This window comes from Neofelis nebulosa, chromosome 18 (genome assembly GCF_028018385.1).
Source record: "Neofelis nebulosa isolate mNeoNeb1 chromosome 18, mNeoNeb1.pri, whole genome shotgun sequence".
Taxonomy (NCBI): Eukaryota; Metazoa; Chordata; class Mammalia; order Carnivora; family Felidae; genus Neofelis; species Neofelis nebulosa.
The window spans coordinates 17,980,629-17,998,659 of NC_080799.1; the positions used below are offsets into that span (position 1 = coordinate 17,980,629).

The 18,031-nt window shown below is 48.1% G+C and overlaps 1 protein-coding gene across 3 annotated transcripts; it reads left to right on the plus strand.

Moving 5' to 3' along the window:
• Positions 1-12,883: 12,883 nt before the first annotated feature.
• On the plus strand, positions 12,884-17,023 carry SPN (sialophorin). 3 transcript variants are annotated; one of them, XM_058711670.1, is made up of 2 exons: positions 12,884-13,149; positions 13,518-17,023. In XM_058711670.1, the coding sequence occupies exons 1-2, from the start codon at positions 12,899-12,901 to the stop codon at positions 14,980-14,982; spliced, it is 1,716 nt and encodes a 571-aa protein (XP_058567653.1). In that variant the 5' UTR covers positions 12,884-12,898; the 3' UTR covers positions 14,983-17,023. The 3 variants fall into 3 exon arrangements, with proteins under 3 accessions (XP_058567653.1, XP_058567654.1, XP_058567655.1); XM_058711671.1 differs by having other exon boundaries at positions 13,533-17,023; XM_058711672.1 differs by having other exon boundaries at positions 12,954-13,141.
• The last annotated feature ends 1,008 nt before the right edge of the window (positions 17,024-18,031 follow it).

An 18,031-nucleotide genomic window follows, 5' to 3' on the forward strand; every position in this document is an offset into this window, starting at 1 on the left:
TCCAGATCCTAGAAGAAAAGAAGATAATGCTTCTAGGTTCTAAGGAAATAATTTTTAGCCTGGCATTCTTAACCGACTGAGCCACCTAGGTGCCCCTAGCCTAGCATTCTATATCAAGCAGGTGTAAGAATGAAATAAAGACCTATGAAGGTGAAAGATTAATCAGAAAGTTTACCTTCTGCTTAAGAAGTCCCCTTTATTAGAAAATGACTTGAGGATATGCTCCAGCAAAAATGAGGGGCTAAACCTAGAAAGAGGAGGATGTGGGGTGCAGGAAATAGGGGACCCCACCTGGGAGCACAATACCACTGGTTCTAGGATAAAGCTGTGTAGCAATAGGGAGGAGCAGGGGGGCAAGGAAGCCTCTTGGAACAAGGAATTATGAGAAGCAATTAGAAACTCTGGGAAAAATTAAAAGATGTATGAGTTAGGGGAGATAATCACAGTAAAGTGTTGGTTGTTCACTGAACAAAATTATGTAATCTTTAAAAGGAAAGACAACTGATAGTTTTTCACTGTTAGACTCAAATTCTGGACGAGCCAGTGAGATGAGGCAAATATTCTACTGAGACGATGTAAATATTCTACTGAGACGATGCATATATTCTGCTGAGGTGCTATCCAGTAAGGTAACCACGAGCTACATATGGTTTTTGAGTATGTGAAATGTAGCTGGTTAGTTGCAATGGAGGACATGAATTTTAAATCTTATTTAATTTTAATTGATCGAAATGCAGATAGCCCCATGTGGCTAGCGACTGCTACATGGGACAGTATAGCTCTAGACCATGCAAAGAAGAGAATGCAAGTATAATCTACCCAGATCTTTATAAATAGTTTTTTTTTTTTTTAATTTCAGAGAGGGAGGAAGAGGGGCAGAGGGAGAGAGAGACTCTGAAGCAGGCTCCGCCCTGGAGCCCACCGTGGGGCTCAATCCCACGATCTTGGGATGACAACCTGAGCCAAAATCAAGAGTCGGAAGCTCAACCGACTGAGCCACCTGCCCCCTACCCAGAGCGTTATCAAAGTAAATGTACGCGTAACAGAAACTGGGCAGAAGAGAGCTAAAGGAAGGGAAGCCACAAAGTGACAACGGAGGATTTGTTACAGCCAACGTGGACACCGCGTACAGGCGGTTAGAGGCTCTGGTGGTGTTCCGAGCCCCGTCCGCGCTCATTTAATCCTCAGGACAAGGCCGTCTGCCAGATGCTGTTGTTGTTAGCCTCTTCTCGTGGCTGAGCAGCCTCAGACACCGGAAGGCCACATCTGTTGCCCAGAGTCTCACACTCTCAGTCAGGGGCTGAGCCCGGATCTGACTCAGGACATCTGGTCCCAGAGTCTACTCCCTGAACCACTGTGCCTCTGAGCTTAACTGATACCCCCAATGACCATGGCCAGCTGTTATTTAAAGTAACAAAAAGCAGGGGCAGCTGGGTGGCTCAGTCAGTTGAGTGTCCGACTTCGGCTCAGAGCATGGTCTCACAGTCTGTGGGTTCGAGCCCTGCGTCAGGCTCTGTGCTGACAGCTCGGAGCCTGGAGCCTGCTTCGGGTTCTGTGTCTCCCTCTCTCTCTCTCTGCCCCTCTTCTGCTCATGCTCTGTCTCTCTTTGTCTCAAAAAAAAAAAAACTAAAAAACATTTTTAAAAAATTAAAAAAAAATAAAGTAACAAAAAACAACTTTAGTTACAGTTACAAAGGGCCTAAAGAGAAGCATGTAGGAAACCTGGGAAGTGAGACAGGGCCAGTGGGTCAAATGTTCATCTATTAAGCTGGAAGCCCGTAGATTCAGGCAAAACGGATACATTAAGAAATAGTTGAATTAGCATGCTGTTTAGGGATATGGACCCATCAGAAGAACTGAGACCAGAATAAGTTAAAAGCATTAAAAAAATTTTTTTTTTCCAGGACCATGACTTGGCAAGGAAAGGGGAGAAGGATTGCCATTCGTGATAAATCCTCTGTACTTATAATATCATTACTTGGATAAAAATTAAAAAAAATTTTTTTTAATGTTTATTTGTTTTGAGAGAGAGAATGTGAGCAGGGGAGGGGCAGAGCGAGAGGGAGACACAGAATCTGAAACAGGCTCCAGGCTCTGAGCTGTCAGCACAGAGCCTGATGTGGGGCTCAAACCCACGAACCTTGAGATCATGACCTGAGCCGAAGTCAGATACTTGAAGAACTGAGCCACCCAAGTGCCCCTTGTATAAAAATTTAAAAAGCAGTTGTGTTCAGTGAATAAATTAGTACGTAAACCTCTCTCTGGCTAAATGGAAATTCCTTGGAGGACAGGGATGTCTGCCTGTCCCGTTCCTGGACAGGGTGATAGATGGGAAGAAAGAGCCCCAGGCCCCAAAGCAAGTCCAAATCCTGTAGCCCTGGAGTCTGATGTGGAAGATCAGAATGGCACTTAACTCGTTTCTTATTACGTCAGCTATTAGGCATTAGGTTCTGATGAAGGGCCCCACACGATCTAATTTAATCCCCCCAAGAACTTTGAAAAATAGTATTATTTTCCCTATTGTATTGTATTTATTTTTTAAAATGTATTTACTTGCTTATTTATTCATTTTTTATTGACATTCAAGTTAGTTAGCATGTAGTGCAATTATGACTTCAGGAATAGATTCCGGTGATTCATCATCCCCTGTGGATAACACCCAGTGCTCATCCCAACAAGTGTCTCCTTAACGCCCCTTACCCATTTAGCCCATCCCCCCACCCCAACCCCTCCAGCAACCCTCAGTTTGTTCTCTATATTTAAGAATCTCTTATGTTTTGTCCTGCTCCTTGTTTTTATATTATTTTTGCTTCCCTTCCCTTATGTTCATCTGTTTTGTATCTTAAATTCCACATATGAGTGAAGTCATATGACATTGGTCTTTCTCTGACTGGCTAATTTCGCTCAGCATAATACCCTCCAGTTCCATCCACGTAGTTGCAAATGGCAAGATTTCATTCTTTTTTGATTGCCGACTAATACTCCATTGTATATAGATTCCACATCTTCTTTATCCATTCATCTGTCGATGACATTTGGGCTCTTTCCATACTTTGGCTGTTGTCGATAGCACTTCTATGAACATTGGGGTACATGTGCCCCTTCAAAACAGCACACCCGTATCCCTAGCAGTACAATTGCTGGGTCTTAGGGTAGTTCTGTTTTTAGTTTTTTGAGGAAACTTCATACTGTTTTCCCACCTTGCATTCCCACCAACAGTGCAAAAGAGATCCTCTTTCTCTGCATCCTCGTCAACATCTGTTGTTGCCTGAGTTAATGTTAGCCATCTGACAGGTGTGAGGTGGTATCTCATTGTGGTTTCAATTTGTGTTTCCCTGATGAAGAGTGATGTTGGGCATTTCTTCACGTGTCAGTTGGCCATCTGCATGTCTTCTTTGGAGAAGTGTCTATCCGTGTCTTTTGCCCATTTCTTCACTGGATTATTTGTTTTTTGGGAGTTGAGTTTGGGAAGTTCTTTATAGATTTTGGATACTAACTCTTTATCTGATACGTCATTTGCAAATATCTTCTCCCATTCCGTTGGTTGCCTTTTAGTTTTGCTGATTGGCTGTGCAGAAGGTTTCTATTTTGATGAGGCCCCAATAGTTCATTTCTGCTTTTGTTTCCCATGCCTCCAGACACGTGTTGAGTGAGAAGTTGCTGCGGGAAAGATCAAAGAGGTTTTTGCCTGCTTTCTCCTCAAGGATTTTGATGGCTTCCTGTCTTACCTTTAGGTCTTTCATCCATTTTGAGTTGACTTTTGTGTCTGGTGTAAGAAAGCGGTCCAGGTTCATTTTTCCATGTGTCGCTGTCCAGTTTTCCCAGCCCCACTTGCTGAAGAGACTGTCTTTATTCCATTGGATATTCTTTCCTGCTTGGTCAAAGATTAGTTGGCCGTATGTTTCTGGGTCCATTTCTGGGTTCTCTATTCTGTGCCATTGATCTCAGTATCTGTTTTTGTGCCAGCACCATACTGCCTTGATGATTACAGATTTGTAATACAGCTTGAAGTCCGGGATTCTGATGCCTCCAGCTTTGGTTTTCTTTTTCAGGGTTGCTTTGGCTATTCAGGGTCTTTTCTGGTTCCATACAAGTTTTATTATTTTTTTAGTGCTTATTTATTTTTGAAAGAGACAGAGAGAGCTAGCACAAGCGGAAGAGGGGCAGAGAGACAGACTCCAAATCAGGCTCCAGGCTCTGAGCTACCAGCACAGAGCCCGATGCAGGGCTTGAACTCACAGACCACAAGATCATGACCTGAGCCGAAGTCAGACACTTAGCCGACCGAGCCACCCAGGTGCCCCTGGTTCCATATAAATTTTAGGATTGTTTGTTCTAGCTCTGTGAAGAATGCTTGTGCTATTTTGATAGAGATCGTATTGAATATGTAGATTGCTTTGGGTAGTATCGACATTTTAACAATATTTGTTTTCCAGTCCAGGAGCATGGAACTTTTTCCATTTTTTCGTGTCTTCTTCAATTTCTTTCATAAGCTTTCTGTATAGTTTTCAATGTGTAGCTTTTCACCTCTTTGGTTGGGTTTATTCCTGGGTATTTTATGGGTGTTGGTGCAATTGTAAATGGTTATTAGCCCTATTTTACAGATGAAGAAACTGTATGGAACCTTTTTCCATTGTTCGTGTCTTCTTCAATTTCTTTCATAAGCTTTCTGTATAGTTTTCAATGTGTAGCTTTTCACCTCTTTGGTTGGGTTTATTCCTGGGTATTTTATGGGTGTTGGTGCAATTGTAAATGGTTATTAGCCCTATTTTACAGATGAAGAAACTGTATGGAACCTTTTTCCATTGTTTCGTGTCTTCTTCAATTTCTTTCATAAGCTTTCTGTATAGTTTTCAATGTGTAGCTTTTCACCTCTTTGGTTGGGTTTATTCCTAGGTATTTAATGGGTCTTGGTGCAATTATAGAATGTTATCCCTATTTTACAGATGAAGAAACTGAGGCAGAGGGGATGAAATCACCGACCCTAGGCCGCACACAGAGGAGGCAATGCAGCTCAGTGCCAGTGTCCCGTCCGCTCTTCTGTGGCTCCCCTGGCGCCTGGCTTAGGAGCAGGGAGGGGCAGGCTCTCTGGTGCCAGCTCCTATCTGCTGTGGTGTCTGGCTGCAAACGGCCCCTCACAGCCCTGCAGAAGGTCGGAACTGCAAGCCCAAACGCTGGTGAGGAAGGGGCTGGGAGGGAAGAGCTTATCTTCATAGAACACAAGTTGCTCGAGTCACTTGGAAGCCTGAAACCCTCTGATGACCCGGGATGACCTCCTGGATGTCTGCGGGCTGGGCGGGGGTGGTCGCAGATCCAGACCCTTTGAATGCCCGCAGCCCCCACCCCTACCTCACCCCGTTCTGCCCTGCAGGACACCCTCTCTTTCTCTGGGCTGGAGAACTTTGCATCACCCTAGCGCCTACTGTGTACGAAGCACCTTCCAGGGTCTGCCGGGACAGCAGACAGAAACACCTTGCACCGTCACAGAGCTCACATGCTGGTAGGGCCAGGCAGCCAGAAACAAGATAGGGAAGTAGAAGATACAGCATTCGAGAAGGTGAGAAGTGCTGTGGAGAGAAACGTGTGGGGGGCGGAAATGGGGGGGGTGCAGACCAGGGGGTGGGCACAATTTGAATAGGGTGGCCAGACAGAGCCAGAAGCTATTATTTGAGCAAAAACTTGTGAGGGAAAAAAAAACAACCAACCAACCATAGCAACAAAATAAACAAACAAAACAAAAACCCCAATCTATGAAAAAAGGAGCCATCTGGATATCTGGGTGAAGAGCCTTCCAGGTGGGGCCATGACAGCACCAAGGCCCCAAGGCTCACATTTTTCAGAAACAAATGGAGGCCTTGGTGGTAGGAGGAGGGGGAATAAGGGCAGGAGAGGGAGGGAGGGGGGGGGGGAGGGGGGGAGGGGCAGATCAGGTATGGCCTCGTTGGCCATTCTGGGGACTTGAGGCGGTGGGCACTGTCTTCAGGTGTAGAGCAGCTGAAGGGTAGGATCAGATGTGTGATCTGGGGCCCTCTGGCTGTTCTGTTGGAAAGAGAGCTCCAAAGGAGGATGAGGTCATAGGGAAGGAGACTGGTGCATGTACTGGGTGAGAGGAGAGGTTTGGACCAGGGGGTAGTGGTGATGAGGAGAGTAGGCAGACTCTGGATCTTTCTGTGTTGTTTTATTTTCAAAATTTTGGGGCCACCTAGCCAGCCTAGTTGCTGGAGTGTGCAACTCTTGATATGGGGGTCATAGGTTTGAGATCCACATTGGGTGAAGAGATTACTTAAAAATAAAAAATTTTAGGGGCGCCTGGGTGGCTCAGTGGGTTAAGTGTCTTTTTTTTTTAAGCTTATTTATTTTGAGAAAGAGAGAGAGAGCATGAGTAGGGGAGGGACAGAGAGAGAGGGAGAGAGAGAACCTCAAGCAGGCTTGAACTCATGAAACGTGAGATCATGACCTGAGCTGAAATCAAAAGTCAGATACTTAACTGAACCACCCAGGCATCTGACTCTTGATTTTGGCTCAGGTCATGATCTCACTGTACCTGAGATCAAGCCCCAAGCATTCTCTCTCTCTCTCTCTCTCTCTTTCTCTCTCTCAAAATAAATAAACGAACTTTAAAAACAAAAAAACATGTCCCCCTGCTGTATGCCTAAGTGAATAATAGACGGGTGGTAGAATTACATTTTCAGTATGGCATCTGGATACATCATAAAAACTTTGTAGTTCTCAGAAGTCTCCCCTGGGTTTTTTTGTTCTTGTCCTTGGGGAAGTGTGATGACCCCATCCAGCGTTTTTGTTAATGACCACTAATTAAAAGACTTCTTCAGGGGCCTGGGTGGCTCAGTCGGTTAAGCATCTGACTTCAGCTCAGGTCAAGATCTCACGGTCTGTGGGTTCAAGTCCTGCATTGGGCTCTGTGTTGACAGCTCAGAGCCTGGAGCCTGCTTCGGATTCTATGTCTCCCTCTTCCCCTTCCCCTCCCCCTCCCCCATTCGCACTGTGTGTGTGTGTGTGTGTGAAAAATAAAATAAACATTTAAAAAAAGACTTCTTTCTCTTCTTTTATGAGTAACTGAGTAGAGAATTAAGATTTGGAAGACATTCTTTCTTGCTTTTTTATTCCATAGTTGTCTTCTCAAATCTCAGGGCAGGTGCTAAACAAATGAGGGAAATGATGGCCTAGGAAAATGTTAAAATATATGAGAATATAGGAACAGCCCCATGGAAGAGGTGCACAGGGCATCAATGAGAGAAGGGGGTGGAGCTTCTGTGCCTTCTGGGAGCGCGCGGCTCTCCTCGAATCCCCACAGCTCACCAACCCAGGAGCTTCTCCACTATCTGTGAACATTTTGACACATACGCTTCATTTTTATCTCCTCCATTATTACTTTTGTTATTACTGTTATTTGTGTGGAATCGTTTTTAAAATTTTTTTATTAAAATTTTTTATTTTAATTTTTTACATTTACTTATTTTTTTGAGAGACATAGAGCACAAGTTGGCGAGGGGCAGAGAGAGAGGGAGACACAGAATCCAAAGCAGGACCCAGGCTCCGAGCTGTCAGCACAGAGTCCAACGCGGGGCTCAAACTCACAAACTGTGAGATCATGACCTGAGCCGAAGTTGGATGCTTAACCAACTAAGCCACCCAGGCGCCCCAATGTGTGTAATCATTTAAGAGGAAGTTGCTGCATTGTGCACCTTCACTCCTATGTGCTTCGACGATGTATTTTCTGCAAACTACAACATTCTCTGTTGTAACCAGCAGGTACTTATCAAGTTCAGGAAAGTGAATGTGAATTCAATATTACCGTCTACTCTACAGTCTGCATTCAGATTTGCCAACTATTCCCATGGTGTCTTTGATAGCAACTTTTCCCCCCTGATTCCGGGGTCCAATCCATAATGTGTTTTGTTGTCACATCTCTTCATTCTTTCAAGATCTGGAAGAATGTCTCAGGCTTTCTTTGTCCTTCCCAATGCTGACATTTTTGAAGAGTACAGGCCTGTTATTTTATAAAATGTCCCTCAATTTGATTTGCCATATATATATATATATATATATATATATATATATATATATATATATATAATGTAATTTGAGAGAGATAGAGAGAGAGAGAGAGAGAGAGAGAGAGAGAGAGAGAACATGAGCAGGGGAGAGGGGCAGAGGGAGGGAGATTGAGGATTCCAATCAGACTCCATGCTCAGAGCGGAGCTGGATGTGGGGCTCATGACCTTGGGATCATGACCTGAACTGAAATCAAGAGTTGAACGCTCAACTGACCAAGCCAGCCAGGCACCCCTTGCCTGATGTCTCTTAACAATCAGGTTCTGCATTGTTGCTGGGACTACCACAGATGCGATTTTGTGTCCTTCTCAGTGTACCATATCTGGAGCCTCCCAATGTTGGTTTGCCCCATGACTGGTGATGTTAAGTTTGATCACTTGGTTGGAGCACCTAGCTAGCTCAGTCAGTGAAGCAGTGACTTTTGATCTTGGGGTTGTGAGTTTCAGCCCCGTGTTGGGTATAGAGATTACTTGAAAATAAAATCTTTAAAAAAAAAAAGTGCGATCATTCGGTTAACATGATGTCTGCTAGATTTCTCCACCGTGAAGTTGCTAATTTTCCTTCGTAATGTGTATATATCTGGTGGGGAGATATTTTAAGCCTGTAAAAATATCATATATGCACCCCGCCCCTGCTGCCCCAATTTTACTCCACAGTTCATTCTTACTTGAATCAGTTATATGGTGGCTATAGATTGGTCATTTTAAAACTCTACATTCCTTCTACAATGATCCAGTAGCTTTTCCTACTGGAAAAGCTTTCCTACCACTCTCCCTCCTCTCTCCCATCTTCCTCCCTTCCCCCTTCACTCTATCTTTCTGGTAGTTTCAGGAGCCATATGAACTCATGGGTTCTTTCTTTATTCAGTGCATTAATCGATCACTACACTTATTCATTTTGATGCTCGAAGTGTCTCTGCTTTGGCCCCAGGGAAACTCCTTCAAGCTAGTTCCTTGTCCCTTTGACCCGTTCCTATCATTCTTTGAGCATGTCCTTACTTCCTGATGCAACAAGATATTCCAGGCTTACCTTGTGCTTTCCCTGCCCCGGCTTTGGAATCAGCCATTTTCTTAGGAGCCCTGGTTCCTTTCCAAGGAGAGAGGTATTTAGGAGCCAAGATCTGGGTTTCAGGTGCTGGCCCCATTTTGAAGGTAGAGATCGCAGGATGTACAGACACATTAGATGTAGGGTATAAAGGAAGGAGCGGAGTCCCCATTCCTTTCAGCTTTTGAAGACATTGCTTCTCTGAAGTTTTCCCAGGCGCTTCCCAAGGCTGACTCTAGCCCTTATTTTATTTTTTTTTTAATTTTTTTTTCAACGTTTTTTATTTATTTTTGGGACAGAGAGAGACAGAGCACGAACGGGGGAGGGGCAGAGAGAGAGGGAGACACAGAATCGGAAACAGGCTCCAGGCTCCGAGCCATCAGCCCAGAGCCCGACGCGGGGCTCGAACTCACAGACCGCGAGATCGTGACCTGGCTGAAGTCGGACGCTTAACCGACTGCGCCACCCAGGCGCCCCTAGCCCTTATTTTAGCAGGTCTTCTATTATTTGAATCATTTATACACAAACATGTCTCTGCATGTAGCCCAGTAACTAAATTTCCGACCCTGGTACTACCTGGGAGATCCTTATCCTTGGCCTTGGGTCCTTAGACCAACCTGGTTTTGAAGCTCATCTCTAGCCCTTGCTGGTTGCCTGAGCCTTGACAAGTCTCTGAACTGTTCTGTTTCTTAGTTTCTCCACCTGCAGAATTAGGGGTGATGATTGGTATCTCACAGGGTTGTTGTGAAGACTAAATACTATGTAAATGTGAAGTGCTTGGCACTGAGCCTGGCCTGTTCTAGGACAGGTCACTTAATGTCTCTGTACTTGGCCTTCTCACCTGTAAAATGGGCTTGCTGTGAGGAGCAGCTGGGACCATGCACAGAGAACCTTTGGTTCTGTACCTGGCAGAGTGCTGCTACCAGAATTTTCGAAGTAATGCCCTTCTGTGATGTCTTTTTCACATTTTCATGATCTCTCCCTCCACCCCAGGATCTACAGTCTTTCAGATAGGTCCCTGCTTCTTGAGCGCTTCAGGCTAGAGCCCGGGCCCAGCCTGGTTCTCTCTTCTCTCCCCGGAACTGGGGCCCCGCATAGAGCCTGGGGAACATCCAACTTTGTCAGCAGCAATTTGGTTGAAATGACATTTTTGTCAAAAATGCATTATGCTTCAGTAATTGTTTTAAAGATTCGGAAACTGGGAGTCTCTGTGTAGTCTTACAAATATTTTGGTTGATTTTTTAGAATTAAAAGAAAGAAAGAAAGAAAGAAAGAAAGAAAGAAAGAAAGAAAGAAAGAAAGAAAGAAAGAAAGAAAGAAAGAAAGAAAGAAAGAAATTTTAACCTGGGCGCCTGGGTGGCTCTGTCGGTTAAGGGACCAACTCTTGGTTTCGGCTCAGGTCATGGTCTCATGGTTCGTGAGTTTGAGCCCCCCGTGTCAGGCTCTGTGCTGACCGTGCAGAGTCTGCTTGGGATTCTGTCTCCCTCTTTCCCTGCCCCTCCCTTCTCGTGCTCTCTCTCTCTCAAGATAAATAAATCGACTTAAAAAAATTTAACCTCCAATTACTTCTCAGCCAATTGTTTGTACTTTTCTATTTGCCATAGTAAAATGTTAAAATAACCTAAATGTCTGACAATGGAATGGTTTTTTTCTTTTTTTTCTCTTTCTTTCCTTCCTTCTTCCGTTAAGCGCAGAACAGTATGTAGAATAAGATGTAATATAATGAAATACATGCATATATGCTTGCGTAAGCACAGACGTAACACACAACTTTGCTCTGAACGTTTATCTGGTGGCAGGGTTTGGAGCTTTTCCTCGTTACATTCTCCTGTCAGGAGAGGCAATCCGCCAGGGCGCTAAGCATCCCCGCACACTCCTGCTCGCATGCCAAGAACACAGGTCCCAGCTGCTCTACATCCGGGCCATTTCTTGGGGCTGTTCTCTGGGCTGAGTGACTGAGGGACACAGTAATGTTGCCCTGAAGAGCAGGCTTGCTTACCACCTGCTCAAACAGGGGGAAATGCCCCAAGCTCAGAGTTCCTTAGCGGCAGGGCAAGCCCCTTGTGTGTCACCCTTGTGGGACGTGGGGGCGAGGGGAACTGATGCAAACATTATGCTCCTGCCTGCTCTGCTGTGAGTGATGGATTCCCCTGTCTGGGACCCAGGTGTCTCATGTATCTGTGTCAGACGAACTCTTTAGCTTGTGCGTGGTGTATAACCCCAGGCCTTCACACGGACCTGTTCAATCACTTATCACGTACATATACTATTACTTTTACAACATAAAAATCAGTTTGGGGTCACCTGGGTGGCTTAGTCAGCTGAGCGTCTGACTCTTGATTTTGGGTCAGGTCCCAGGGTCATCAAATTGAGTTCCATGTAGGGCTCCGTGCTGAAAAGTGGAGTCGGCTTGGGATTCTCTCTTTCTCTGCCTGTCTACCCTGCTCATGCATGCTCTCTCTCAAAAAGTAAATAAATAAATACATACATACATAAAAATAAACATGGTTTTGATTTTTTAAAATATTTATTTATTTATTTTTTTTAATTTTTTTTCAACGTTTTTTATTTATTTTTGGGACAGAGAGAGACAGAGCATGAACGGGGGAGGGGCAGAGAGAGAGGGAGACACAGAATCGGAAACAGGCTCCAGGCTCTGAGCCATCAGCCCAGAGCCCGACGCGGGGCTCGAACTCACGGACCGCGAGATTGTGACCTGGCTGAAGTCGGACGCTTAACCGACTGCGCCACCCAGGCGCCCCTAAAATATTTATTTTTGAGAGAGAGAGAGAGAGAGAGAGAGAGAGCTAGAGAGAGAACGAGTGGGAGAGGGGCAGAAGGTGAGAGAGATGCAGAATCTAAAGCAGGCTCCAGGTTCTGATCTGTCAGTACAAAGCCCGATGCGGGGTTCCAACTAGTGAACCGGGAGATCACGACCTGAGCCGGTCGGATGTTTAACCGACTGAGCCACCCAGGCACCTCTGGTTTTGATTTTTTTTTTCTTTTAAAGAAAGGCAAAAAGCCAAAATCACACTCATGCAGAAAGTCAAAGCTTACAAATTAGAAGAGAGAAACAGAAATAAATAAATAAATAAATAAATAAATAAAAGAAGTGAAAAAATATGTGTATACACACACAAAAAGAAGAAGGAGTAGGAAAAAGAAAACAATTAGAGGAAATTCAGAAAACAACAACTATCAAAAGAAGAAAATAAAGGACCCCCTACTCATACCTATCCAAAGAAACTTGGTTAATGCCTCCGTACATATTTTTCCAGACTGTTTTCCATATAGCTTCCCACATCTTTATTAGTTTTCCCCCCAAATAAAATCATGACGAATGAGTGCTTCGTAACCACCTTGGTCTAGTTAAGCACCCCACAACTGGGACCCCGCGTGGTGGCCCCCCAAGCCACCAGTCTTGAGATGTCATCCAGAGCCCATCAGGACTGCATGCGGTCTGCAAAGGCTTTCGCGGCCCCCCCAGCCAGAGCCGAGGCCTCTTACCCTGGTAGTTCTGGGGAGCTCTCGGGGCAGGAAAGGGTGCTACCCTGCTCTCGGGGGCAGGAAAGGGTGCTACCCTGGGTTTGGGCCTAGCAACTTGGGAACCACAAATGCAAAGGAAGCCACCCTCCCCTCTCATGTCCTCCTCCGCACCCCCTGTTCTAGAGCACGGCTTCGCATCACACCGGCTCTGACCCTTATCCCTCTGCCAGCCTCACCCCTCGCCGTCCCGGCTCCCAGCGAGGTCCCCGTTCCAGACCTCCCCCCGGCACCCGCCATGACCCCACTTGCCTCAGCCAAGACCCCAGAGCCCCTGGCATCATCTCAGACCCCAGCAAGAGCGAGTGATGGAGCTGTCATCACACAGCAGCTGTGGGAGCAGGGCGGGTGGGGCAGGATGCCGGGGTGGGGTGGGTGGAGCCAGGGCCACTTCCTTTCCCCCTGGGGCCCATCTGCCCAGTCCTGCCCCAGCCTCAGGAGGAGTTGGAGTGGTCTGGTCCCAGCCCTGTGCCCTCATCAAGTGAGCTGGTATGGGGCGCGGCCTGGCGGGGCGGGAGACTTCACGGCCGCGGGAGATGTGCTGTGGCTTGAAAAGGGCCTGGTAGATGACAGGAAAAGATCAGGAGCCACCGGGGCTGAATGGAGTCAGGGAGGGCCAGGGGGCTGGCCATCGCTGGAGCACGAGCAGCCAGGGCTCAGGGAGCCCGTGGATCAGGGCTGACGGCAGAGCGGCCAGCATCTGTGCCCTTGTTCTTTCTGATAATAGTAAAAGCAAGGGTGGAAAAAGCCGTTAAGCCGCAAGTTAGGCCTGGCAGTTAGCAGGGAAGTGGGCAGACGGGGAGGAGGGCCCGGCCAGGTTCTCCCCCTCAGTGCTTTGTGTGTTGGTATTTCTCCAGCTTCCCCTCCCTCAGGTCTCTGCTCCTGCTCACGCCTGTGGCCATGGGAATGATCCTGCTTCTCCTCCTCTTTGGGGGCGTCTGGACCCAAGAGATGAACCCAGAGCTTGTGGACATCGCGACCACTTTGGGGATGTCTGCACCCACAAGACCCTCTGCTTCTTTGACCCCAACTTTCTCTGAGCCCCCAAACTTCAGCGTAGTGACTCCCGGTCCTGCAACAGCCAGGGTCCGCGAGGAGAGCAACGGCACCGGGCCCCAGATCTCCCCACCTTCTTCAGCTTCCTATACAGCCAATGAGGTGTTCTTTCTCGGGGCGTCCACTACTGCGGGTGGTGACCTCCATGTACCTGAGCCATCGGTCTCTGGGGAAGTTGCCACCAAGAAGTCATCAAACCTGGAAACTAATGCTCAATCACTAGAAGACTTTCTGGAACTTCACATTATGACTGATGGAACCACGGTAACTGGCTCTCTGGAGACCTCTGATGTCACCAGGGGGCCCTCCGCCACCATGGCGACTGGCCCTCCAGAGACCTCTGATGTCACCTGGGGACCCTCCGTCACCATGGCGACTGGCCCTCCGGAGACCTCTGATGTCACCAGGGGGCCCTCCGCCACCATGGCGACTGGCCCTCCGGAGACCTCTGATGTCACCTGGGGACCCTCCGTCACCATGGCGACTGGCCCTCCGGAGACCTCTGATGTCACCTGGGGACCCTCCGCCACCATGACGACTGGCTCTCCGGAGACCTCTGATGTCACCTGGGGACCCTCCGCCATGGCCACTGGCCCTCCGGAGACCTCTGATGTCGCCAGGGGACCCTCTGCCACCATGGCGACTGGCTCTCTGAAGACCTCTGATGTAGCCAGTGTAACCCCTCTCACCATGTCAACTGGCTTTCTGGCGAGCCCTAAGGGGCCCAGTGGCTTCCCCACCTCCTCGGCAAAAGCAACCCCCATTTCTACAGGCACAGTTAGTAGGCATCCCTCATTAGTTCCCAAGAAAAATGGCACCCTGCTGGTGGCTGTGCTTGTGGCCCTGGTGGTGTTCACAATCCTTGTGACCCTACTCCTGCTGTGGCGCCGGCGGCAGAAGAGGAGGACAGGGGCCCTGATACTAAGCAGGGGAGGAAAGCGCAACGGGGTAGTAGATGCCTGGGCTGGGCCGGCCCAGGTGTCTGACGAGGAGGCCCTGACAGCAGCAGCAGGCGGGTCTGGGGGCGGGAAGGGCCCCGGGGTCTCCGAGGGGGAAGCGTCTGGCCGGCAGCCCACACTCACCACTTTCTTCGATAGACGCAAGTCGCAACCGGGCTCCTTGGAGCTGGAGGAGCTGAAGGCCAGGCCGCCCCCCGTCCTAAACGGGGAGGAGGAGCCGCTGGTGGGCAGCAAGGATGAGGCTGTGGAGGCCTCTGCTTCCCAGGGGCCAGAGGCCGGAGATGTGGAGGCCCCTCAGTGCTTGTGAAAAACAGGAGCGCAGGTCAGAATGGCTCCCGGCCTTCACCACCTTCCCTCGTATCATCGCCTCCAGCTTCCTTGTCACGCAGCATCGTCTGGGTCCTCACCCGGTATGTTCATCCCGAGCCCTCATCCGGCTTCTCAACCCCAGGTCTCCCAGCCGGCACCCACAGCCCCGGAACCAACAGACTTTCGTCATCGATCCCAACTGGTCCTCATCACCCTCTTCTCCGCGTTTTTGTCCTTGAAATCAGCTGCTGAGTCTCCACAATGCCAAACTTCCTTGGCCAATGCCTTCTCAGAGGACTCCCCAGGGACACCGGAGTCTAGGAAGGAAGATGGGGACAACCCAGCAAACTCTCGCCGAGGATTGCTCTGGAAAGTGCTTTTGGCCCCATAGATTAGGACAGTCCTACCGGCTCAGCCCACGAACTTGACACTGCGCAGTGCTCCGTGCCCAGCTACTGGCCCCCAGAGCAGGGACTGGGGGTGGGGGTGGGGGGGCATCACCTAGCTGTGCTCTCGGATCCTAGGCTGGCGCCTGGCCCACACTCCCCACCCCCTACCTGTGGATTGAGGTGGCAGCTCCTTCTCTTCCCCGGGGCAGAGGTGAGAAAAGTTTCCTGGCCGGTGTAGTCCTCCAGAAACCCTGGCACCCGCGTGTGTCCTGTCACGGGCGCAGCTTGCGTACAAGAGGCCAGGCCTTGGCTGCGTTTGTGCAGGTGGCGGTGAGTAGGGCCGGCGTGTGGAGGGGATGGGAGCTGCCAATCCGAGGAGCCCTTGAGAACATCTGTGTCCTCATCTTGGTTCAGGTGGGGTGGAGGCGGCAGAAGATTTAGCCATGTCTGTAGCCCAATAAAGAGCGTGGGGCTTGATGGACTGCATGTGTGATTCTTCAGCTCAGCCGCTGTTTCCCGTGCCCAGAGCCTCCCCTACTCCAGCTGGCTTGCTCCCAAGGCAGAGGAGAGGAGAGCTGGGGGGGCGGGGGGGGGGGTGCTGTTACCCGTTTAATGTGGATTTTAACGTTTTAATTATTTGAGAGAGAGAGTGCAGGAGGCAGAGACGGAGGGAGAGGGGGAGAATCCCAAGCAGGCCCTGCACTAGCCCAGTGCAGGCCTCAAACGCGGGGAGCGTGAGATCATGAGATCGATCGTGACCTGAGCCGAAATCAAGAGTCGAGAACACTCAACTGACTGAGCCAGCCAGGCGGCCCTCGTTTAATGTGTTTGTATCTCCTCTTCCACTGGGGGCGGGCTCCTTCCCTTCTCTGAGAAAAGTCCGTGAGACTGACAGGCCCATAGACGCTGGAGCTTCCCCTGCGGTTCTGGGATGGGATGGTTGGGAGCGGGAAGAAGACCCCACCCCAGGCCAGAGCCCAAGGGGCCACAGGGCGCCAGAGATAGTCGGTATTTCCCCAGGACAAAGAGGAAATTTGCAAAGAGGAAGTTGTTGAGTCAGAGGGTGCAGTGGCTGAGAGGAGACAGGTTGACCCACAGAAAGGCCCTTGGGAAGTTGAGTGTGTGACTGCCCGTGGCCTGACCTTGAGGGGAGGGGAACAGCTCAGGGGTGCATCTGTTCCTGTGGTGAGGGGAGGGGAGGGGAGGGGAGAGAAGGGACAGAAAGTGGCCACGGAAGATGGGGGTAGAAAGTGACCATGGGTCCACTTGGCCACCGTGGCTTGCACCACCTGTGCTTGGACTGGGGACAGGCTGAGCTGGGACGAATGCAGCCCTCGCCAGTCATGCCGCCATGGCTGGGTGGAAGGTGTTTGCCAGGCTGAAAAGGGGGGAAAGGCCCCCTCAGCAGAGGGGGCAGTAAACGCAAAGTTGCCATAAGGGCCGTGTGACTATGGCGCACGTTGGAATGGGTGCAGCAGATACTATAAGACCAAAAGGAGGCCAGGGTGGGGTGGGGAGAGAAACAAAAGAGAGAATTATCAAGTGTGGTAATGAAAGGGCCAAACATACCGAGTACGAAAATGTTTGTAAATGGCTTATTACACCATGTGCTCCAAAACTATGCAATAAAACGTCTATAATATAATGTCACCGGGGAACAAAGAGCTAGTTACTAATCTGTAAATACGTATGAATCTAGATTTGTAATGAAAATGCAAAAACATGGACGTTTGTGGAAAAAAAAAAAAAAGAACTTGAAGGAAATATCCCAAATGTTCGTTGTGGTTATCTGTCAGGTGAGAGGTTTACGAATGATTGTTACTTTGTTTCTACTTTTCTGTATTTTCCCAGTTTTATGTAATAAATACCTATCACTTTTACGATTAGAAAAAAATAGTACCAAGAAGGTATTCGCTGGGGGGATGGGGTGTCTGGTTCAAGAACATGAGGTGGGAAGGGCGGGTTGGAGCCCCACTGTGAAGGACTAGGGAGTTTGGATTCAGTTCTAATTTGTTGGCATATAATTTTTCATAGTATTCCCTGATAATTGTTTGTATCTCTGAGGGATTGGTTGTAATAATTCCATTTTCATTCATGATTTTATCTATTTGGGTCATCTCCCTTTTCTTTTTGAGAAGCCTGGCTAGAGGTTTGTCAATTTTGTTTATTTTTTCAAAAAACCAACTCTTGGTTTCGTTGATCTGCTCTACAGTTTTTTTAGATTCTATATTGTTTATTTCTGCTCTGATCTTTATGATTTCTCTTCTTCTGCTGGGTTTAGGCTGCCTTTGCTGTTCTGCTTCTATTTCCTTTAGGTGTGCTGTTAGATTTTGTATTTGGGATTTTTCTTGTTTCTTGAGATAGGCCTGGATTGCAATGTATTTTCCTCTCAGGACTGCCTTCGCTGCATCCCAAAGCGTTTGGATTGTTGTATTTTCATTTTCGTTTGTTTCCATATATTTTTTAATTTCTTCTCTAATTGCCTGGTTGACCCACTCATTCGTTAGTAGGGTGTTCTTTAACCTCCATGCTTTTGGAGGTTTTCCAGACTTTTTCCTGTGGTTGATTTCAAGCTTCATAGCATTGTGGTCTGAAAGTATGCATGGTATAATTTCAATTCTTGTAAACTTATGAAGGGCTGTTTTGTGACCCAGTATA